Here is a 25,075-nt window from a genome sequence, read left to right as displayed (position 1 = left end):
TGCTGGGGACTTTGAAGGGAAGTGACAAGACAAGACCCTTTCCTAATCCCCAAAACTCAATTTGTTCTTCCTTCCTCCTTTCCTCCCTGCCTATGTGACGTGATGTAATAATGGGGAAAACTGGGTATGGGATATATGGGAATTCTCTACTGTTTTTGAACAATTTTTCTGTATATTTAAAACTGCTCTAAAACAGTTAATTTTAAAACAGATAACATTGAATTATATGTGCTCACACATAAAGATTTCTAAAAGACTGCAATGAATAAATCAAGGTACAAAACAGTATTTACAGTGTGCTCCCATTTGCATTAAAAATTATATATACATGTATATACACACACATATATATACATATATGTGCCGATTATGTGTATAACAGAAGAAGTATATAAAAGTCCTAGATAGGCTGGCAAGAAACTGGAAGTCCAGTAGGAGGGGGACTTCATTTTCATGGTGTTCTCATCTGTACTTGAAATGATCTCTCACTCTTTCTTTAACCACATACGTATTTTATTTTTATAATAATGAAAAAATCTTATTTTTCAAAGGTAGATAAGTATTGGGATGTCATTATGTTAACGGTGTCAGTACCTGTTGAACTCATGGTTAATGCTTTCAGATTCATGTTTCTGACTTACTTTCGCTTTCAAGTGCCACGTGTCTCTTTTCATAGAGCAGTCCCCTTGAGATGACCTCTTCCCTTCTTCCCTTCCTCCCTTCCTTCTCTTCCTTTACTGGTTTTAACTTTTCATCATAAATTTTAAACATACACAAAGTAGAGAGACTAATATAATGAGCCCTTATGTACCTGGGGGTTCAAGAGTTAACACGTTATTAATTCATGACCAAGCTATCGCCCCACCGCCACCCATTCCCTCCTGCTACCGCACAGTGAATTATCTGAAACGAATTTTAGGCATAGTGTAATTTCATCTGTCAATATTTTAGTATGCTTTTATAACAAATGACCCTTCTTAGAAACAAACCACATTATCATACCTTAAATAATTAACATTAATTCCTTCGTATCATCAAATAGTCAGTGTTCAAGTCTCCCTGATTACGTTGAAAAAAAAATTGTATATTTGGTTGTTCTAATCATGATCCAAATAGGAACTACACATTGCATTTGGTTAATATATTGCTTAAAACCTCTCATTCTGCCCATTTTCCCCCTTGTGCAATTTATTTGTTGAAGAAACTGCGTCTTTTGACCTACAGATGATTTCACATTCTGGATTTTGCTGATCGTGTCCTTGTGGTGTAGTTTAACACAGGTTGGTAATTATTTCTTGTTGTAAAAGATGAGTTTTTTCCACTAATGTATCATGAAATACAAAGGGGTAACTCTCCTTAATTCTGGACACTGCTTGTGTAAAGAAACTCATAACATCATGAATTATTATAAGTCATGTAAAAGGCAGGTCTAGTTGAATTTCACTCACAGCTATTTATCCCGACGTAATAAAAGCTTTCTTAAAAGTCATCGTTCAAAACTGCCAGGGAACGGCATTTAAACACACTCCAAGCTATAAAGTGACAAGTAACATTCCTTGGAGGATGTCTTTTAGGTTATTTGTCATAAATATTATTAGGAAATAAAGGAAGGTTGCTTGATACATTCCTTCTGCCTTTCAAGCATGTTATTTGTAGAGAATGTAGTGTGTGTGAAAGGGGCTAAATTTTAGTTTTGAGATTGTTATGGGGGAGCCCTGGATAGAACCCTGGTGAATAAGACATTGGTTAAATGTCAGTGCCTCGCTCAGAACCAGGACTCAATGCATTTTAATTGAATGAATGAGTCTCCAGTTCAAATACATAAACATATAAAATGGGTATATACTTTGGAGTAGGATAAAAACGGCCTGAGAAAGTGAGCATAAAATGAAACAAGTTTTCATTTTTATGGTAGAAGATTCTCATCAAGGCTATGAAAAACTAATACTAACACCTAGAGATTCTTTGTTTGTTAGCTTTTGTCTGTACTCATCTTTTTGTAATAAGAATAAATATTTTTACAGTTAGCACACAGTTATGTTTACTGTACTATAAAAATAGTAGAAACTGTGATAGGTATGTAGTGACATATCATTGTGGTGTTAATTTGCATTTCCCCTAGTGGCTAATGATTTTGAACATCTTTTCATGCGCTTGTTTGCTATCTGTATGTCTTCCTTGGTGAAATGCCTTTTCATATGTTTTGCCTATTTTCTAATTGAATTCTTTGTTTTTTTTACATGTTGAGTTTTAAGAGTTCTTTATGTATTCTAGCTACAAGTCCTTTGAGGGATGAGTGATTTGCAGATATTTTCCAGCCTGTAATTTTTCTTTTCAACCTCTTCACAGGAGGTGCAGAGCAAAGGTTTTTAGGTTTGGCGAGGTCTAATTTAGCTCTCTTTCCTTACGTGGATTATCATTTCGGTGTCAAGTCTAAGAACTCTCTCTAATCATAGGTCGCAAAGATTTTCTCCTATGTTTTTTTCTAAAAGTTTTATGGTTTTATGTTTCCATTTAAATCTACGGTCCATTTTGAGTTAATTTTTATGTAAGGGGCAAAGTTCAGGTCAAGGTTCATCTTTTGGCCTGGGGATGTCCAGTTGGTCCAGAGCCACTTGTTGAAAAGGCTATCTCTCCTCCATTGAATTATTTTTACACCCTTGTCTAAAATCAGTTGGGCATACTTGCATAAGTCCATTTCTGGGTTTTCTATTCTGTTCCATTGACCTGTGCCCCTCTACCCGTACCACACTATCCTGATTACTATAACTGTATAGTAAGCCTTAACATCAGGAAGAAGGATTCCTCCCACTTTATTCTCTTTCAGAATTATTTTGACTATTCTAGGGTCTTTTCCTTTCCATGTAAATTTTAGAATAAGGTCAGCTGTGTCTTCAAAAATCTGGCTGGGATTTTTACAGGAATTGCATTAAACTTATAGATCAATTTGGGGAGAATTTATCTCTTTACTATGTTGACTCTTCCAATACATGAACACAGTATAGAATATACTTACACAGATATATACAAAGAAGTCTATACTTCTTCGATTTCTTTCAATAGCATCTTATAGTTTTCAGCATACAGAACCTGTACATCCTTTGGTTTTGAATCTTCTTTATAATCAGTTGGTTAATTCTCAGACATTTCATGAGCACTTACTAATGAGTGCCAATACTGTGCTTGGTGCTAGAGATATAAAGATGAAATACAAGGCCTTTGAGAAGCTAGTGGGACAGAGTTTCAGAAGAACATGTTGTTTGAATTGATGTTTTAGCTAATAGCAAAGAAAATAATTTTTTCCCCTCCAAAATAATGCACTTTGGTGAAATTGGAAATATAGTGAAATCGGAGATTTATTATTTATTGTTAAAGAAGCACCCAGTAGAACACATTTGAGGGCACAGGCTTTGGAGCAAGGCAGACCAGAGTTTGAAACCCAGCTCAGCCTGTTGGCCATTTGACTTTGGGCCAGTTGCTTAAGCTTAAGAAGCCTTATTTTTCTTATCTGTAAAAAGGGAGGTGATAATATTACTGACCTCTTAGGATTGTCATAAAGATTAAAGCAAAACATGTATAAAGCACTTACCACAGTGCCTGGCACATGCACGTGCCTTGTTCAGTATGGTTATTTTTATTGTTGATTTATTCTCATATATCAGGGCTAAGGAAAAAAAGACGAGGTAGATGGATAAATGGATAAAGGTTGAACCTGGGGTGGGAGTTGGGGAGGGAAGGGGGTACACTGAAATTGAAGAGTGATTATTACAAGACAACACAGGAATTAGACTTTCAAAGAGTGCAGTTCTCTTTCTTCAGAAGTTTGTTTTCACATGGAGAACCGTAGGGATCAGTTAGCTTAAGTTTTTAATTCTACCCTGCCTGATTTCTTCCTTCATACTAGATATAATCATTAGGCCCAAGAAGTCATTAAAGTGTTTAATAAGGTTATTAAATTGACTAACTGCTGCTACTGAAGCAATTTTCATAGGAAATCCATATGATCCTAGTTATGGAACCTGGAGCTGTCCTTTGTGGCTGACAGGCTGTCAACATTCCTTTGAAGGATGGTGGGCAGCATCATGAGGGATGCGTCTAATTAAGAGATTACAGGTGAACCTTGGCTTCCTGGGTGTGCTATCCGTAGCTGGAAGTATCGTGAAACTTCACTAATTCCTACTAATTGCAGATTGGGGGAGGGGGACCCATCTGAATTATAGAATATTTTAAAATAAATGTACGTTTATTACTTTCAAGTACATATTTTAACTCCAACGATGCAAACAAATCGTTGTGTGGTACAAGTCTTAGGGGACTCAAGTTATTGGTGCTCTCAGAATGATTTTCAATTATTTCTATGTAAATAGGTGCTTCTGGAGTTCGTTAGGGGCTTGAAAACAGTTCATTCTCATAGACCTTAAACACTGCTCTTGTAGCCACGCGCTGTTAACTGGCACACGCTTAGAGGAAGGGGTTTGTTAAATGAAGATAAACTTTAGACCAGCTGCTAAATAACATCATTAATTCATGGAGTCCAAGAACCCAAGTGGATGAGGTTTTTATTTCAGTTGAAGTTTGATCTCATCTTTTTTTTTTTTTCCTGAAGCCAGTTCATTTATTCCTGCAGACATGCATTTATTCATTAAGTGATATTAATGGACTGCATTGGGTGTGCCAGGCGCTCAAGTCATGCTGGGCAGCCTGAGCTACCCTAAAGGAGCTTAGCATCTAGTGGAGGAGGCCTGCAGGTCATTACAGTGCAGTAAGGCGTGGTGAAGAGGGAAGAGGCCCAAGGTCTGCCCAGAGACAGTAGGGGCTTGGAGTAGAGTCAAATTAATCAGACTGGGTGAATCTGAGGATTTCCAGAGGAATTCCAGAAGGATTTCTAGAGACTGAGTTGCCTTTTGAAAATGGATTGGAGTTAGCAGAAAATAAAAGAAAGAACCAGATGATGGCGATGAAGGAAAAAGCAGAAACTGGGGTGAGGACAGCAGTGCAGGCAGAGAGAACAGCATGTTCAAAGGCATGCAGGTGTGAAATTGCATGCTGTGTATGGGGATGTAAGCTTCGCCTTTGGAGATGAGGAGAGTGAAAATCATGAAAGGCTATATTGTGCTAACTACAGAGTTTGAACTTGATCTCGAAGGTTATGGGGCAGGTTTTGTAGGATTTTCAGCAGGAAAATGACACCATCAGATGTGTGCTTTGGAGCCATTCTTGTTTTGGTGTGGGGGATGAATTACGGGCCCAGGGATCAATTAGCAGCCCCTGCATTAATGTTGGGCAAGCAGTCCTTGGCTCAAAGCACGCACAGAGGGAATAGAGTTGTGGGTGGGTCAAAGAAGGGTGAATCTGGAGGACGTGGTCAGTGAGTCAGATAGAGAAGTCTGGGGACTCTGGGTTTCTGGCTGGGGTTGCTGGGGATGAGATGAAGAGGAGGATGTGGGAAGGGTGTGGACTCTTTGTGCTCGTGGGATGTCCCAGTGAGCTGTCTAGGCAGGAGGTTGGATACGTGGGGAGATGCCTGGACTGGGATGGAGAGAGAATCATCAGCTCACTCTGAGCGCTTGAAACCATATGTTTGGATGAGGTCATCCTAGAATCCTAACAGGGTGTGAAGAACAGCAGCCTGGGATGGCTCTCAGGGCAACAGCAACGTTGAAGGGAACGAGAAGGAAGAAAGTTCGCCATTTAGCACTTCAACCAAGTTAAAGATTTTCAGGATTGAAAAAGCATTTGGAGCCTTAGCACCACAGTTAATTTTGAGTGTTCATTTAAAGTGCATTGCTGTGTTCTTAGGAGATTCTTTTTCCAGCATGGCTTTAGAATATGTTTTCAACATATCTTTCCTGCATAAAGATTAGTCATAATGAGTAATAATAATGGTACAATCCAAGAATTACAATCCACTAAGATGAGGACAGTAGATTCTTTACTGTAGAATCTACAGTGTTCATTATGATGTTCATTCCTTTTACAAATATCACGAGGGGCCTGCTCCAAGCAATTTCTGTGAAATCTTTAGGTCACTCTGCCTTTCACTGAAAAATTACAGTATTAAAGTGTTTGCAACTAGGTTCTTAAATTAATAAATTTTTACTTAAAAAAAGGTATTCATCTGGATTAGCTTTTCTGAATCGCTTATTGCCAAGGTCTATGGGAAGACCTCTGTGCTCTGGGTTTATAAGCATCTTCCTTTCTACGTAATAATAGTTGACTTTCATGTAGCACTTAATGAAAGTTTTCCCAGTGCTCTCACAGGTATTTTTTAATTTGATCCTCCTAACCAACAGTTGAGATGGGCCGGACAGGCATCATTCCTATTTTCCTGATGTAGAAGTGGAGGTTCAGTGAATAAGTTCATAATTTAGGAAGTAAGTGCATCAGAATTTACCCCTGGTCTTGTGACCACAATTTCAGTGCTCTTTCCATGAAAAGGGACATGTTACTCAAAGTGCAGATGTCAGTAGTTAGACAGTAGCGAACAAATACAGGGGAAAGAGTCCTGATTTTTTTGAGAACTATTTGTCATTACTACCATCTTCAATTAATAATATGTTGAGTGTTCAAGGGGTCTGTGATGCTGTGGTAATTGTGGACTTTATAATTTTAGTTCAGAAACCTTTTTTTAAATGACAGGTTTGTAGAAAATTGACAAATGCATTTCTTTGTCTTTTCATTTTTGTTTAACCTGAGTGGAGGCCCACTATTTCAGTAACAGGTGCATATCTTCTACTGTTAATATGGAACATTGAGCTGTTGGAAATATTTAATTTCCCCTGTGGGATATTCAAGAACTTCTGCCTCTCCAGTGGAAAAGTGGAGCTGCCAGCACCCTGTGAGGGAGTGTGGCTTACATGTGACCTGATGACTAGCAGCCTTCTCCCTTAGGCTGACTTAACGGGGGTAGGATAACCTTGTCAGCCCTTGTCAACATTCTCCCTTGCCCTGAGTGTGTTGGGGGCATTTGGAGGGTTAGATGTCGTCTACCCTGGATTCTGGTCTTCTCTCCTATTCCTGACCTATTTGTCCTTCTGTTCATTGATTCATTGGTGATTGATTCACTCCTTCTAAGAACTATGGATGTGTGAAAAGCACTCTGGGAAAATGAGTTACACACAGACACACACACACACGCACTAAGGGCAGGGTGCCTGGGTTCTGTTTCATGTCCACCTCTGGGCAGGATCTATTTTACCCTGACCCAATCACACTATATGTAAGAGGGCTTCTTACTAACAATTGTCTTTATAGTCCCTCTTATAATTTAGAATACGCTTTTAAGAAAAAATGGCCAAAACGTTTAGAGTATTGTTATAGTGTTGTCTTGTTTTTATTGTCTGTCTTCTAAATGACTTTAAGAAAACATAATGAAAAGATTTTAAAATAAGACTTTTTGGAACATTAACTCATCATCCCTGTATATATACTGAGGGCAAGCAGTGGGGCAGAAGTGTCCAATGCAAGAGCAAAGCATTACTTTAGAAGGTGAACTTGATAGGTGGCAAAAGCGATTTAAGGGAATGTGGACTATTTTTCTCCTCTCTTAATCCTCTGTCCTGAAAAATTCTCATTTTATTATCTGCATAACAGAATGGAGGTGCTCTGTCCAGAAAACCTCATAATCTTTTTTCTTCTGCTGCTCTAGAGCACTGACGGCCTGCTTTTCAGATGTGCCAAAGCAAAGCAGTAAGGAATGCCTAAAATTTCAGCCCTGAAGTCTTTTTTCAAAACAAAAAGTTAAAATAGTTAAAATGAAATTCAGTTAGCAATGAATTGTTGTGCCAAACATAACACTCTTTTTGTTGTACGTTTTCATATTTTAAAATTAAGCTGATTTAATGAAGAGCACTTTTTAAAAAAAAGATTGTATTTAAAATTTTACCCCCTATTTCCTGTTCTCACTATCTTTAAAAAGGAACAAAATGATCTACTTTGTATTTTTTTTAACTTTTCTAACTCTTATCTGTAACATGAGGTTGTTATGAAGATGAAATGATTTACTACATGGGAAGGTATATTTTAAAAATAGAAGAGGGTGTCAAAGGTGCTCATCTTTCTGTTACTAAGTAGTGCTTATTCTCAGGAAGTTGGGGTGCACACACAACGTCATTTTCAGCTCGACCTTTGTCACTCTTTCTTGTGTTCTAGCAAGTGATTTATCAGGCAGGGCCTATAGTTTTAATTCAGAGAAATGAAGAAAGTAAGAAATGACCACTTATACAACTTGATAAAAACGTGAACCTATTTTTCATGATGCAAAATTAAAAATCAGTTTTAGAGTATCTGTTCTCATTGTCTTCACATAACCTGTAAAACTATCCAAAAGTGCACCCAGCTTGGTTTTGCGTTATTGTAAAAATTCCATTTGTGGCAACAGCGTTTTTTAGACTTCCTGTGTTGCTTGATTCATTAACTTCTTGTTTTTTAAAGGATTACAACCACATCGGTTAAAGTTTATTTCAGTTTTGTTCTTGTACAGTCATTTCTCTCAGCCCTTCTTAGCCCTACTTGCAATTCTGAAACCTGTTTCTTTGCTTGTGATGCCCTTACAGGAATTTGTAAGTGTTTGGGTTCGAGATCCTAGGATTCAGAAGGAAGACTTCTGGCATTCTTATATTGACTATGAGATATGTATTCATGTAAGTATGCCGTCAGTAGTCCATAGAAATCATAGTAATTTTTAGGTAGCATACATTTGATGGGATACTATGATATACTTATAATTGAAATCTATAAACATTTTTCTAATTCAAAGAACTGAATTTGAATGATTACAATTAGTGCTTGTCTCTTAAATGAAGTAGTACGATGGTTCCTAAAGTTCTTTATTTGAATTCCTTAGTGTACCTTTGTTAATATTTTAATGTTTATTGCCTTCATGTATGAAGATGTGAATACATCTAAAATGCAGAAAGTTTTTATAGCTCATTAATGGTATTTCTTTATGATCTGTTATAGCATATTTCTGGAGACTATATTGCCTGATAAATCTTAGGTTTTGAGAGGATGTAAAGTTCTCTGGAAAAGAGATGTGCAGTGTTTTATATGTAGAACAGGAAAGTAGGAAATGAATATATGGAATTATTTTGCCTTAGTCTCAATTCTGAGTAATTCAGTAAATGACTAGAAATGGTTTACTTTACTTGGAAATAGTACTGTATCACAATCTCTTGAACAGTGGTGTGTCGCCTCCTCTGATTATCTTGAATGAGGGTCCGCAATCTTTTTCTGGAAAAGGCCAGGTAGTAAATATCTTTGGCTTTGTGGGCCATACAGACTCTCAAAATTACTCAGCTCTGTTGTTGTAGGGTGAAAGTAGCCATCAACAATACATAAATGAGAGTGTAATTGTGTTCCAATAAAAATTTATTAGTGAAGACAGGTGGCGGCTGGATTTGGCCCGCAGGTGCGTATAGTTTATTGGCCCTTGATCATGAAGATAGTCACTTCTTTTGCCTAATTTAGTCCAGACTTTTCTTGAGAGCATAGAAACGGGCTCAGATTTTATCTGTGACTGTATAGAACAGGTGAGATAAAATTTAACCATCCTTTGATCTTCACATTGTTAATAGCTACATTGGTATATTGGGTAACCAGATACCACCCACAAAACTTCTCTTTTTTCTCCTTTCTTCCCTTTTTTCTTTCAAAGTTCCCCAACTTGGAAAATAAAGTAAAAATTCAGAACTGCTTTCTTTGATGATTGTGTTGAAGCCCATTGCCAGGGTATGCCTTGTATTTTTTTTTTTTTTTTTTTTTTTTGCGGTACGCGGGCCTCTCACCGCTGTGGCCTCTCCCGCTGCGAAGCACAGGCTCCGGACGCGCAGGCCCAGCGGCCATGGCTCACGGGCCCAGCCATGCCGCGGCATGTGGGACCCTCCCGGACCGGGGCACGAACCCGTGTCCCCTGCATCGGCAGGCGGACTCCCAACCACTGCACCACCAGGGAAGCCCATGCCTTGTATTTTGATTTTGTTTTCGTTTTACTCATGAGGTCACACCAGATATGCATTCTGTGTGGAAAATTATAACACAAGTATGTAAGACTAAGCATTTGAAAACGAAATGAAATTCTTTAGTTGCCTTTTGACTCCCTCTAAAAGATTTGTGGGTCCTTATGACACACTTTATAAGTAGGCATGAAATTTAATTATCTTCAGGGAGTTAATGAAAGTATAGATCCTTCTCTTCTACATAAATAACATGATGTGAATTCAGAAATGTCCATCTAAAACCAGAAATAGTGGGTTCCACGCATGTTATTTGGTGGCGGCTCTGGTGTTTCTCTGAGATGCTTATAAACTGACGATGAATAAATGTTCTTGGCTTGATAGATAGCAGAAGCAAGCAACTAGATTTAGAGGAACTTGATAAATCAGTGATCTCAGTGTAGCCTGATCCTGAAGAGGCTTCTACCTATTGTTGTACGATTAGGAATGGGTGGGGAGACTGGAGAGTTCTTGTTACCCTCATTTAGATGCTGTACCCATAGAGCTTTGCAGGTAGAGAAGCTGGTGTTTAACGCACTTAAATTAACCTCAAGGGAAATGGTACCAGGCAACTCCGAAGTTGTAGCATTTACTTGGAATTTTACACTAGTGGACTGTCGAGGTGGGTAGTCCTTCATATATCCTCTCCTGAGCTTGTCCTGCAAATGAAGAACTTATAGATAGACCTCTGTCTGGTGTGAGCACCAGACGGATCTCCAGTTATTGCATGCACAGTGATTCTGAGCAGAGAAATGAAAGGCAGTTGAACTGAACTCCACCTCTGCCTGAGGTTCAAGAGGCCCTGCAGTGGCCTGGTCCTCTCTGGGGAGAGAGCACTGAGAGGATACTCACCCAGGCCTTGTTAGGGCACGAATTCTGGCGTAAACGGCCTGCTGCCTGAGTCCCTAAGGGTCACGTTAGAGGGAGGCCCTGGTGTGCTTTGAAATCCACACACACAACATTATTATTTTTTTTTTATAAATTTATTTTACTTATTTATTTATGGCTGCGTTGGGTTCGTTGCTGTGTGCAGGCTTTCTCTGGTTGTGGGGAGCAGGGCCTACTCTTCGTTGTAGTGTGCAGGCTTCTCATTGCGGTGGCTTCTCTTGTTGCGGAGCACAGGCTCTAGGCACACGGGCTTTGGTAGTTGTGGCACGTGGGCCCAGTAGTTGTGGCTCGTGGGCTCTAGAGCACAGGCTCAGTAGTTGTGGCACACGGGCTTAGTTGCTCTGCGGCATGTGGGATCTTCCCGGACCAGGGCTCGAACCCGTGTCCCCTGCACTGGCAGGCGGATTCTCAACCACTGCGCCACCAGGGAAGTCCCACAATGTTAGTGTTGTGCCACAGACTCCATCCAGTGCGTTTGCTGCCATATCATCCATGGCAGGATTTAGGCCAATAAGTATTTTGGGGGCAAGTCTCTTGACCTCTCTGCATCCTGAGGTTCTTTGAATTTTAGGAAGTTCGGGAATACCAGGAACTGTGCCATACATTTCATGGGAACGGTTAGGAACTAATGTACACCATCCCTGACACTTTCCAAGGAAAAACAGCGGCTGGGTGCTCATTAAGTGGTAGGTTGATAACAGTTTTTGAGATGATATAAATCTTGGGGGCAAAAAAAATTCCCATTTGGCAGTGTAAAGATTATAAAATAGAATTTTGAAATTAATAGGTAGAATAGAGATCTTCTTACAAAACCAACAGACAAATAAGCCAGTCTCTGGTTTTACAGAAAGGAGAAACACACATATTTACCAGCCTTGTGTTTACCCAAAGGAGAAGCATTGCTGTTTTGCTTTGGGTAGGGACTCTGAGGGTGGCTTTTTCTAAGTTTGCCTTAAGGTAGCTGGAAGGAAACCAATGTCCAGTAACTAATAATACTATTAAGAGATAACATTTGCCATGTGCATATTACAACAACCCTGTGAAATTGGGATGTACTATTTCATCCCCATTTTACCATTCAGGGAACTGGAGTTGAAGTGACTTGCCTTATAGCAGAGCCAGGACTGGAATTTGGGTCCTCCATGCACATACTCGTCCTGTGCACCACATGTCTCTTTTTACTTGATCACGCTTCCTTGAACATCTAAGTAGAGAAGAGAAATGCTGATCTCTTGTTTAAAAGTGATTTCAGGATTCTGGGTAATTTGTGTGATCTGTGGCGATGACCATATCAAGGACACAACAGCTTCTGCGATGTCATGTGAAGGACCAAGAGAAGGTGTTTCTAATCCCCAAAGGCTTCTCCACGGATGGATGGATGGGGCTGAATGCAGTGGATGACCCTGAGCTCTCATTGGTCATTTATTCTTCAGGATTTGTTTAATGTTTATGATTTGTCTCTGAAGGGAGTGCTAATAGGTGAGCAGGAAGCTACTTCAGGACTCAGGGAAGGGCAGGGTCATGCCTTGCCCCAGGACAACACTGCTCATTTATGTCACCCCAGCTGTCTTCATGGATGCTATATTGGTGGGTTATGTGCACTATTTGAGTCTTGCATAAATGCAAATGTATTTTTGATTTTTAAAATCCTACTTTAGATGAATATTGGGGGGCATATAGGGAGTTATAGATATAAGAAAAGCATTTTTTCCTCAAGTGAGGCTTATATTTTTTGTTTTCTTTAAACAGACCAATAGCATGTGTTTTACAATGAAAACATCCTGTGTACGAAGAAGATATAGAGAATTTGTGTGGCTGAGGCAGAGACTCCAAAGTAATGCATTACTGGTGTAAGTGATTTAAAGAGTATATTGAGGAGACCTTATTATTATATTCAGTGTTTTAAAATTTGACATGCCACTATATATAAAATAAACAACAGTGCTTTACTGTATAGCACAGGGAACTATATTCAATATCTTGTAATAACCTATAATGGAAAAGAATCTGAAAAACAATGGAAAACACCTGAAACTAACACAGTATTGTAAATCAACTATACTTCAATTAAAAAATTGACATGTATTAAGATATATAAAATATGAAGGATTTCTTAGGCTTTCTTCTTGATCGCAATATATAGCTTTAGTTAGTTTTTTTTTGACTACTGCATCTGAATTCAAAATTTATCACTTGAATTATACCGACTTGTATGCGTATTGCCCACGGAAGGCCTCAAAAATGTTTTTTTTTGTTTAGGTTAATTGATTTTCTCACACCCTTATTATATCATGTAACCATATAACATGTATATAATAGTTGTGTGATAATTATCATGCACAATTTGCTTTCATCTTGAGGGATTTCTGTAACGAAACCACCTTAATTGGATGATTAAAAGCATTTTTTTTTCCTTTCTCCTAAGACAACTGCCAGAACTTCCATCTAAAAACCTATTTTTCAACATGAACAATCGCCAGCATGTAGATCAACGCCGTCAGGGTTTGGAAGATTTCCTCCGAAAGTAAGTGTGCAGAAACGTTTGCAGCCAGACGGGAGATATGAGCACAGTGCTTTGCAAGAGTTGAGTGTCCTGCGATCAAGTCGGGGACGATGTTTCTGTTTCTAAAATGCTGGTGATCTGCTCTGGTGGGACTCTCAGTAGTTCATTTCCTATATTAGAGCACCATCTTGTGGCTCACATCACACAGTGCATATCCGGGGCCAAACTTTCCAGAAAGAAAACAATAATTGAATCAGATAATAAATATATACTCCCTTAAGCTATAAAGCAGAGCCAAATTGCTTGGGAGTTTAGCTGACAAGAGTAAAATTTGCCAGGAAACAAATGTGCCTTATTAAAAAGGCACTTCTTAGAAATTCTCTTTATTTACAACATTTAGGATCAACAGACTGAAATCAGCTGTACGATGGGCTGCTAATACCCTTCTGAGCGCCTCTAAATGAATAGCTTAATGATACTCTTTGGAGAGAATGTTTATAAGGGAGTATTAATTGGTGTTTGAATAGTCTCAGTGGGTTATTAACTCTGGGGTACTTGGTGATGGTTGGTACTGCAGTGAAAGTGACTTGAATTCACACTGCTATAATTCCCCTTTTTTTCCACTCTGGAATGCTGGAATACCTACCTATCCCACGGGACAACACAGTGGTTTGCACACAGACCCTATGGCCAGACTGCCTGAGTTCAAATCCTGCTTCTCCTACTTATTAGCTGGGGACTTGGGCAAGTCTTTTACCTCCTCTGTGCCTGTGTTTGCCCATCTATAAAATGGGGTAATAATAGTATCTACTTCATAAGGTTGTCGAGAGGATTCAATCAGTGAATGAATGTAAAGCACTCACAACACACTGACATATAATGTGTGGTATCCAAGTATTGGCCATTATTTTAATGTACTTAAATGAAATAGCTTTGAGCTAATTTTTCTATTTTGCTATTTTGTAGATAAGGAAATAGGATGAGTCCTATGACCACTAGTTAGTGGCGGGGCCCAGTCTCCTGAACTGTCTTTTTCTACTAGCTTCAGGATCTGAAGCCGTCTCCTTTTGAGTTTCCTACACAGTAACTTTGAGCTAGCCTGAAATAATATACTGCCCTCTCCCCATATGGCTCACTCATCAAGGGTTTGGGTATTAAGTATCCACATGAATATTAACATTTATTTCTATTAGATTGATATCATGCTTTTCCTTTGAGGGGGTCATGGAGACATACAGAAACATCCAAGATTATAAATTGAGGGAGGGTCGGAAGAGAAAAAGAAGGCAGAGGAATAAAAATGACAAGAGACCAGAAGAATTGATTAACCGAGCCAAGTTCTCAGAAAACCTCACACTGGTGTTCTTTGGGGTATCATAGGCATGGCAAAAACCAAGTCAAATGTCTTCTGCCCTTTCCCTTTGGGGATAGCTCCAATTTTAATTGTCTGTATGGGACCCAGGTGGCTAATGGCCTCTCCCTTAAGACGTGGTCCCCGCAGCCAGGTTTGCAGAGTGGCTTGTCGCTCCAGATGCTGCTCAGGGAAGCTGCAGACTGGCCATCGCCAGTGAGACCTGGACAGAGCTAGTCAAATCCTGCAGTCCCCAGAAGTGTTGGGGAGCTACATGTTTTTGGTAGAGAAATCTCCTTATTTGAGATCAAAGGCCAGTCCGTGTCTCTATATTTATGTTGCTGGTTAAGTGCAGGGCATGCGTTTTTCGACCAGGAATCACTTCATTGTTTTAAACATGACCTTTCCTTGCACAATTGGTCAACCAGATTCATGCCAGAGTGAGACTCACTGGGCTGCAGAGGGGCTGCGCTTAGTTACTCTAGGTTGTTTGGGCGTGCCGTGTCATTTGGCAGTTTGCTGGTGGAATCTGATGCAGAGGTCATAATGGAAAGTGTCGTGGGTCAGGGGCTTGAGGAACTGGGTTCCAGGTCTCCTGTGAATCTTGGCTCCTGAGTGTTTTCTGACTCTTCGACCTTGGAAAAGTCACCTCATTCCTGTGAGCCTTGGTTTGCTAGAAAGAATGCAATAATGTAACACATGTATTGCCGACCTCGTGGGTAGTTAATTCATTCAGAGAATGGCTTGGAAAGGACTCTGCAAACCTATTTATTAAGTGACTACTTTGGACCAGGCTGGGTACTGGGGATATAGGACTGCACAAGAGGGACACATATCCTTGACCTCTTGAAGCTTCCATTCTAGTGGGAAGCGACTATATACATAGCAGGGATGGCTAGATTCATTAAAATTGGATCTGGATTACCATGCGGAAGTCAAATCATGAAACGGACACCAAGTTCTCTTGTGATGTTATTTGTTCCATTATGGTCTGTGAACATTAGTCTCCAAGTGATGAGTTTCACGTTAAAAATGAAAGCTGGTGCTTCCACGTGGTTTGAACCTGAAGGAAGTAAGGAGTCTAATACCACACGGTTGGATTCAGTCCTGACCTAAATGCCCTGAATACTGTGACCCTTCCAGTCCTCGCCACCTTCTTTTCTGTGCCCCTCGGATTCTGATTCATGTTCTTTGTCTAGTTTGTGTAGAAATAGCAACCTCGCATGTCTTTGCCCCGGGTACACCCCCTCTGTCACCCCAGCCTAAGCCCACTTTGGCAAACGGGATGTGACGTGCACCTCAGCCAGCCATCTGTGTCCTGACCCCACCTTGCTGTCCTCTGAGGCCCTGATGGTTACCCATTAAGTAGGGCCACCGTTAGTAGCCTGTACCTTGTTTGTAGAGCACTTTCGGAACTTGAGAGGGAAACACCACAGCATTAAAATGTGAAACATGCCTGTGTTGTAGATTTTTAGCAGGTACTTTTAAAACTTGGTTTTTAGGTAAGTTTTGAAGTTATGAACTAAGAGCGCTATATATGTTCAAACCCTTTGAAACCAAAATGCTGCTGTCTCTGTGCGTAGGTGTATGTCTGTAATACAAATGTATATTTTTTCCATTTTAAGGTCATTTGTGAAGTAATGCATCATTAATAGCAAAGTACATATCCAGGCCACTCTTCATAGAGGAATTAGAAAGTTGTTTCTTTGCCAGGATATCAAATAAGAGTAATTTATACTATTTTATTGAACACTGGCTGTGTTTAGCTTTTTACATATTTTCTCTCAATACTTACCACGTTAGGAGTCAGGCTTCATCTCAGTTTTATAGACAAGGAAACTATAAGAAAGGTAGAGGCACTATATTAACCCCAGGAACTGGCAGGTTTATAATTAGAACTCTTAAATGCTAGCTAAATTTGGTCAGTATGATTGTGAGATTTTTCAGATATATTCATTTTTCCTCAATCTTGGCTATGCTCTCCCTTTTGGGTCTCCCCCCGCCCCCCGGTTACTTTTAAATTGTAAGTCACTTTTACTAATAGTTATGAAAAAAGAAGTTATAGACTAAATGATAAATTCTGTTGGTAAGTTTCTAACTATGAAATTGGCATTCCTACTAACTTTTTACATTTGATTGCTACCACAAATGGGAGCCAGCTTTCCTTCTTTACTGAATCCACCCCATTAATATAACTACATGTACCTTACAATGTAGACTTTTGTATTACAGTTTTGTATTTCTTAAAAAATTAAGGAATTGAATAAAAAAATTTTTTTTGCAAAAGGATACCATGGAAACATTACAGCTAGTTTTACACACACACACACACACACACACACACACACACACACAATTTTTATAAGTCTTTGTGTTCAATAGAGGGCACCACAGCACAGATCATGAGTGTCTTCAGTGAAGATTTGTAGGTTTTATTTTTTTCTCATGGTAAGAGGTAAACAGGCTGAATTTTTTTTTCCTACATCAAACGGATAACCTTCCACACGCTATACAGATGTGTATACATATCATTATATTGGGTTCAGTAGACTCAGGGCATCCTTAGTTAGGTTTTGCATAGCTATATATATTCTCAGCTGAACCAATATATAATACACCTAATAAAATCACGTTGAGGAAAACCAGATTTTCAGCTGTGTTTAATTCAAGGAAAAACAGGTTTTGCTTCGTTTAATTTAAAAGTTGGTATGGAGAAAGGAATAACTTTTGACTTGTGTTGTAAATATCCTTTCAGAAATTCCTTTAAAATTCTAGAGGCTATTTATTGTTCCTTTTATAAAGGCTTGAAAATTGTATACATTTATTTTTATGGAGGCTTATAAAGATGACATTTTATTGACTGTTTTACTAAATACTCTTTATATTAAGTTTGAAGTTGATTTTCTGCTGTTAGATTTGTTGGTGGAAAATGTGGCACAAGTATGACTAAGGTAAAATAAGGTTTAATATTATGATGGCAGTCACAGCACTCTCTGATATATACTAAACCAGATATTACTTAAAATGAACTAATTATGCTCACTGAACCAGATGGGAAAACACTCTAAAAATTTTGTATTTTTAATTTTGGAATGAAATACTGGACTGAAAATAAAAATCCTAAATACAATAAAAAAGTATTTTTGCTTATTTAAAACTCATACCCATGGAGTACGGTGACATAAATTTAGCCAATCAGACAGAAGCAATTCAAAAAACCTAGACTGTGCCTGGCACATGTTTTTGAACTCAGGGCCTGTGTGGGTGTTCAGATGTTCCCTGAACATCCTTCTCCCAGTTCAGGATTGTGAGCTGGGTGTGCCGGGCTCCCTCTGGCTGTTCACCTGTGTGTCCTCCAGATGGCAGTATTAAGCAGAAAAGAAAACACTGGGAAATGAGTCTAATGCACAGTAAAATTGGAAATTGAATTATAGCTCAAGAAAAAGGACAGTAGCCTTGAGGTGCAGATCAACCTGGACTCCGATCACTTTTGTTTGCTGTACCCATGTGTTAGGTTACTAGCAAGTTAATAACAGTGTGTGACCAGTTCAAGGCTCAGTAGAATTGCTTTAGACATGAAATAAAGCTAAAATGAATTTGTGTCCAATATCATTGGCATTAGTGCTCATTACTTTTGTGGTGTAATGCCTCAAACCATCTAAAATCAGTTTTAAAGATTACCCATTATTTTATAAAGGAAATACATTTCCAGCAGAAACAAAGCAGTAAGTATAATCCTATGAACAGTTACTTGTAACACTGCTGGCAGGAAACCACTGACAAAGGACACAGGAAACACTCCGTTCAAACTTCACAGCAAATGCAAGGTAATATTAATGGCTCGTTGCTATATAAATCTTCTCTTGATTTGAAGCATTCAAAACAAGAGTGGTAAACATTTATAAAGGTAGAAAATAAATCTCAAAGAGTAGTAAAAGGGATTTATTACTTTACTCCTTATACTTGGTAAATTAATCTTTATCATGTGATATGGTCATCTTCTGAGGGCACCCAGGGCAGAGGACATGGAGGGAGTGTAAATATTTAACTGCTTTGCTTGAGACTTTGCCTTTCAAAAAGGTACGAAGGTTTTCCTTTTCCTTTTAGTAGGTCAGTAAAGAGTATTTCTCAAACTACATTTGTAAGCCTATTTGAAGCAAAGAGGACAGCTAGATTTCGGTTTTGATCCTGTGCATTTTTAGATGCTTGCCTTCTTGAAGAAATAATTCTGTTTTATATGGAAGAGAAGGAAATATTCCAGTGACCTTGGATTTTAAGTCAATTAATATGAATGGCCAAAAGAGATTTACTTATCTAATTACTTGTTTAAAAAATGCAGAATATAAAGTAAGTTTCGTTTGGTATGAAATACATACTCTGTTTTTCATAGATCTCTATATGAAAAAAATCCCATGTTGGACAGAATTATACTTGGGTTTCAGTGTTTCAGTTTTGTCTCCTATGTCTGGTCTTAGTGTCTGTGTTATATCATTATCGAGCTATTAATAGAGACTAAATTATCCTATATCAAAATCTTTGCTAAAAAGAGAAAACCAGTTTTTATTTAAATATAAGGGTATTCTTTGACATGCATTTCAGAAAAAGACACATTCACTGCTAATATGAATTGGAGCGTGTGCAGATTCTGCTACAGGGCAGTTTTTCATCCTCCATGCAGTTCTGATGCACCTGCTGAAATTTGTATTCTCTTTGTAAACTTCGATCTTGCGTGTGAGAAGGCTAGTATGTACTTATTACAAAATTATCATACTTTAATTACATATATAGTAAAATTGGCTGGGAGCGATTTTATTTAGGGACTCATTTTAAAATAGATACGTAGTGCTGCTGAAGATTTTGTAGAAATTTCTAGTCAATCTTAAGTATTCAAAAAAGCCACCTCTCAACTGAGCCCTTGTGAACGTGTATTTAAGCATCCTTGTAAAGTTTGAAAATGTAAGACATGCTGAGAAACCTATTGACTTTTCAATATAGTTTTTAATAGTTGCTGAAAGTTTTGATGTTTTATGACAGCCTAGCCAATAAAGATCACAGAATTGACATGCTGGTTGGCAGTAAATTTTTTAAAAGCAGAATAAATTTCTGTGACTATCTAAGCAAAATATTTCCATAATTAATCCACATGGTCATAACAGATGGTTAAATTGAAGAAATGTCCTTGAAGTTATTCTTTTAACAGATGTTCTTAACTATTAGCTTCATGTTTTTACTCACCTAAATTTCCAAATCATCGAATAAAAGTTAACATATGCTTTCATCCCTTTAATAGGCAGAGTCGTAATTGATGCCACGTTTGCCATAGTAGAGAAATTACTTCAGTGGCACATTTCTAATGTTTTTCTCTTTCCCACCCTATAATTGTCCATCCCCGTCCACTGGTCATGTCTCCTTTTTTCTTTTACATAGGGTCCTACAGAATGCACTTCTGCTTTCAGATAGCAGCCTTCACCTCTTCCTGCAAAGCCATCTGAATTCAGAAGACATCGAGGCATGTGTTTCCGGGCAGACTAAGTACTCCGTAGAAGAAGCAATTCACAAGTTTGCCTTGATGAACAGACGTTTCCCTGAAGAAGAAGAAGAAGGAAAAAAAGAAAATGATATAGATTATGATTCAGAAAGGTATTTCCTTGCATTTTGATTTAATGTCTACGTATTTATATAGCACATATGCGTGTGTATAGATATATACGGACACTCCACTTTTTTGTTGATGTAATACTAAGATAATGAAAAAATTAATTGACTGAGATTTTATTGAGCTGTGACAGCTCATCATAGTAGTCTTCACACACACCTCCACACTGAATTAATGAATGCAGTAGAAATTCAATTATCTGCATTCTGATTATGTGACTTTCATTTAGTCAGACTTGAATTATTCGCGTTTAAATTATCTAGCTAAAAAAATATCCAACTGCACTCCAAATGGCTAATTAAAAGTCCAAATTTCCTGTCTCTCTCTGTGACTGGAGATAATTAAAGTTCTCCTCTGTTACTCAGGCTTTGAGTGTGTTGTGAAAACCAATTTCCTCTTTTTATTATTTTCCCCCTCTCTTCTTTTCCAGTTCATCCTCCGGGGTTGGACATAGTAGTGATGACAGCAGTTCACACGGATGTAAAATGAGCACAGCTCTGCAGGAATCCTGAAAAATAATTCTAATGTTACCATTTTAGGAATAGCAAACTGTGTCCGGTCGTAGAGCAGAAAGCTTGCTAATGATATATTCTTAACTAAAGCTCACTGTCATATTAAGTATTTAAATTCGTAAAGATGTTGTGTTGTTTATTAGTGGTATTTTTATGTTGTCCTATTTTGGCTAAGCTTCTGTAAAAAGCTAAAAGCCAGTGAATGCAGTATTCTCCTTGATAGGCGCACGCTATTGGTAAAACAAGATCCTGCCCTCAAATGAAATGATTTATATGTTTAAAAAAACCTAGTTGGCTTTATTGTATTTTAAAAGATAGGTAAATAGGTAGCATTTGAAATCCAGATAGAGCATTCCTTCTTGTATCACTGGGGCAGTGTTAGCATAAACACAGCAGGTATGGTCTTAGCCGCTAGGAAGACTTTCAGCACAGACCAGAATGCCTCTCTCAGACAGGCGGCTGGAATTCTGTGGGTACCTCCCCTGCACTGGGAAAACACTTACTTTTGGGGTGGTTGATTGAAATGTTTTAAGAGTGTTTAACCTTTCCAGTATTCTATTTCACACGTAAATGGAAAATGTATCTTATGAATAGAGAGACGTTAAAATTATGTTTACATCTTAGAGAAAAAGCCCAGAAATAGCACTAGTCATTTTGCTTATATTTGCAATATATAGATTCAGAAATACATTTTCATTGTCCAAAAATCAGCTTTAACACATGGTTTCTGGAAACAAACCATTTGTTTTCATTATCTGTGTGTAATTAGAATTATAGGTTCATGATTTATTTTCTGACTTAATGTGCAACTTCTTATCACTAGATACCTTTCAGTGTCAGTGACAGTTGCTTGTTACTTTTTTAAGTTAAAAGTAGGATCTTATAAAAATTAATAAATTTTGCCAATAAATATTCCCATAATTTAGAAAAGGATATGAACTTGCTAATTTCAGAATTAATTATTCATTTTTAAGAAGTCCTTTCTTTTAAGGCATTTGCCTGAGCATCTATAAATGCTTATTTTATGAAGCAGTAATTAAATGTCTTTTTTTTCTTTTTTTAGTGGCCCAAAGGTTAAATGTCTTAGATAAAGTACATTGAACTTCAAATTTCAGATAAAGCAGCATTTTCTTGAGATAATTGTTCAAGTTTCTTCCTGGTTGAATGGTACAAAATATCTCTGAAATTAACAGGAAGATATTTTTACATAGCTGGTATAACTTGTTGCTTTAATTAAATATTACCTCACCTCATTTTATTTTAACTAGGGGTTTAAAAGTATTATTTAAAGAGTCTTTGAAATGCTTGTAACTAAGAACCAACAGAAAAAATTAAATTTAGAATACGAATGATCTCCTTAATTTCGCCTTTTTGTTTGCTCTAAAACATTATTGAACTTTTCGTAAATATTTTGATTTAAGGTATCTTGGATCTTGTTACTTTGTCATCTAAGACTCATTATTTTAATACGGGGGAAAAAAAGATTTAGCAATTTCTTTTTATCTTGCTAACATGTAAAGTTTGCCATCCAGTCATTTGAGTGTGATCCCTAGGTCCTTGGCAATACGTATTTGCATTCACGTTATTTCTGTTTTACTGCAGTTTTGAAAAGCATATAACGTGCCACCAATCGTCATGTGATTTTCAGATGATGTAACTATAGCTATCAAAATTGATATTAAGTAATGCCTAATACTGTGATAAGTAAACTTCATGAGATCTTCATTTTCACATTAAACATGAAAAAATCAACTTCAGTTTGTTGGATCGCTTATTTTATACAAGAGAATATATTTCTTCTGTCTTAGATCTAAATTCAGTGTGTCTTGAATGATTAGTAATTTTTAATGAATAATTTTGGTCAAATTTGGTTTCATATTCACTGTAGTTGTGTACATTTAAGGTTTAGCCTTGGTTTGGTTGTTTTGATATCTAAGCACTGGCTTCTTTAAACTGATTTCCTGCAGCTGAAATATTTAAATGAACTTCAGCCCCCAATGGCTTTCTTGTTTTGTTCAAGTCTCTTATTTTTCACCGCCATATTTTTATAAAGCTTTCTTTAGAAAAAGAAAACAATTACTTAAATAACTAAATAGCATAGATGTTTATTTAAAACTATTTTAAATGTAACAAATTTAAAGAATTCTAATCCTGGTTGCTTTATGATTTACATACAAAAAACTGTATTTCCCTGGCTAATTCTTAAAGGGCACACTTATTCACCTATAAAGATAGTTTATGTGTTCTGTTTGAGAACTGGTTTTATATATAACCCAAAGGTGTCAACAATGAAAGTCAATACCTGTTACTTAGGGCTTCTTTTAAAGTCTCACTTGGAAGAAAGTGATTTAAATTCTAGTTAAAATTTCAAGTTTTAAAAATTACTAAGGAAAAACAGAAATGTTAATCTTTAGTTATGTCCCTTAAGATATTAAATATCTTGCAGGAGCTTTTTAAGCCTAGTTCACATTTTACTAAGTAATTAAATACAAACAAGTGATACGCAATAACTTTACTATAGTCTGGTAAAAAAAATAAAATTTCTTTCATGGCTATTAAGAATTTAAACAAATTCATTTATCCTAGCCACAATTACCATTATATCCCAACAGTAAACTGAATGTTTTTTTGAACTCAGTTTATGTTTTTTGGTGCCTTAAGGAGTCATCATTATTGAGCTACTGTGGTACAAATAAGGTTTTCAGTATTTCAGCTATAAAGGAAGACCCTTTTCCATGAAAGGCCTCTAAAATTTTAAGATAAAAATAACAAAAGTTAAAAAAAAAAAAACAAAAGTTTATTCTATTTCTAAATAGTTTTCCTCTTAATATTTAAATCACTTAGTTGGTATCCTATGAATACAATGCAGCATCTTTTCAATGTAGGAACAATTTATTTCAATACAATTTTCTGCTTTTGTTTGGAATACAGACCTTTATATACACATATTTTCAAATACACAAAGCTGTCTGAAATTAGTTATTGCAGTTTGACAGTCAAAGCATAGATACAATTTCCTTTGCACATAAAGGTCATAAGAAATGAATACATTTTAGTAGAATGGAGTTCAAAAAGTTTAGGACGTAAATAAGCAACAATTTCTTTAAGTTTGAAGTATTTACAAAGGATTTTGGCTCTATTCTTTGACATATGCAGCTCACAAACGAGTCACCGTTGTTCCTTTAAGTCAGGCACAATTGCTCTTCACTCTTGCTGGAAACTCTTCTAGATCATTGTTATGAACAGTGCATCGGACACTATTTTAGCTGCGCAAACTCTGGTAGTGACCCTTTTCTCTTTCTCCAAAATTTCAAAGACTTGTTTTCAAAAGATAGGAAACGAGAAAAAAAATTAAGCTACAGTTTTCTAAGGAATTTAAACTCTGGTCTAAAGAGACTATGCAAATGGTTTATGCCAAAGAGGAAAATACCCTTTCTCCCCCGACGAGAAGTGCAGACGCATCCAAAGCCCCACACCGCTTGTTTTTGCCGCTAGAGGCACAGCACGGGCATAACTTGCGGTTGTTTTTGCTTGTTTCTTACCTCTGGGCCTTCTTTATAGCTCTGCCCCCCACCCCACCGGCGGCGGCGCTCCCGCGGCTGCACCCGGGCCGCCTGTTGGCTGCAGCGCCCGGCCGGCTCGCGCACACTCCCCGCGATGCGGCCAGCACACGCGCGCTCCCGCTGCCTCCCGCCCTGGCCGCTCAGCCTCCGGCGGCGGCGGCGACTGCGTGGCAGGTAGCGAGCCGGTCGGCCTCGGTCCGGTAACCCATGGCAACCGCCCTGGTAACCCATAGCAACTGCGCGGCGGAAAGAAAGGTGGGGGGGAACCCGGGTGGAGGGGGGCAGCGGGTGGTGAGTGGGAACAACAACCGCGAAGAGACAGGATTTACAGCACCGACCTGCAGCGCTCCCTCCCCTGCCCACCTGCCTCGAACGTGGGCACCGCAAGGCCCCCTTCCCAGGGTTAGAGTGACAGCTTGGCGGCTTGAAAAAAATAAATAAAATAATGCAGAGGGGCCTGGGGTGGTGGGTTTGATGCAGGAGGGAGCTTTGAATACCGATGACCCCCTGGGGCCTCCGGGTTCAGTCGTCTCCGGGTCCCCGCTGGTTTGGCAGCGCGCGTGGAGCCGGCCCCCGCCGCTCGGGTGGGTTTCGGGCCTGGCTGGGTCAG

General features: G+C 38.2%; 1 protein-coding gene and 1 long non-coding RNA gene across 6 annotated transcripts in view; one reads left to right on the top strand and one right to left on the bottom strand.

Moving 5' to 3' along the window:
* SNX10 (sorting nexin 10) overlaps positions 1 to 22,655 on the top strand; it is a 77,302-nt gene extending 54,647 nt beyond the window's left edge. For 4 of the 5 annotated variants that reach the window (XM_032643617.1, XM_032643615.1, XM_032643616.1 and 1 more), the window contains exons 3-7: positions 8,556 to 8,642; positions 12,630 to 12,730; positions 13,306 to 13,404; positions 20,162 to 20,374; positions 20,821 to 22,655. In XM_032643617.1, coding sequence (XP_032499508.1) covers positions 8,556 to 8,642; positions 12,630 to 12,730; positions 13,306 to 13,404; positions 20,162 to 20,374; positions 20,821 to 20,902 — 582 coding nt within the window. In that variant the 3' untranslated portion in view covers positions 20,903 to 22,655. Of the gene's footprint in view, positions 1 to 1,224; positions 1,281 to 8,555; positions 8,643 to 12,629; positions 12,731 to 13,305; positions 13,405 to 20,161; positions 20,375 to 20,820 lie in introns of all 5 variants that reach the window. The other variant, XM_032643614.1, reaches the window with a different exon arrangement.
* LOC116759624 lies at positions 20,360 to 24,631 on the bottom strand. Its single transcript, XR_004351514.1, has 2 exons — positions 24,445 to 24,631; positions 20,360 to 20,898 (listed from the first exon to the last, which is right to left on the bottom strand). It is a non-coding gene; the product is annotated as an uncharacterized LOC116759624 (long non-coding RNA).
* Positions 24,632 to 25,075: the final 444 nt, after the last annotated feature.

Source organism: Phocoena sinus, chromosome 9 (genome assembly GCF_008692025.1).
Source record: "Phocoena sinus isolate mPhoSin1 chromosome 9, mPhoSin1.pri, whole genome shotgun sequence".
Taxonomy (NCBI): Eukaryota; Metazoa; Chordata; class Mammalia; order Artiodactyla; family Phocoenidae; genus Phocoena; species Phocoena sinus.
The sequence above is the reverse complement of the archived record's forward strand: the minus strand, read 5'-3'. Positions and strand labels throughout refer to the sequence as shown.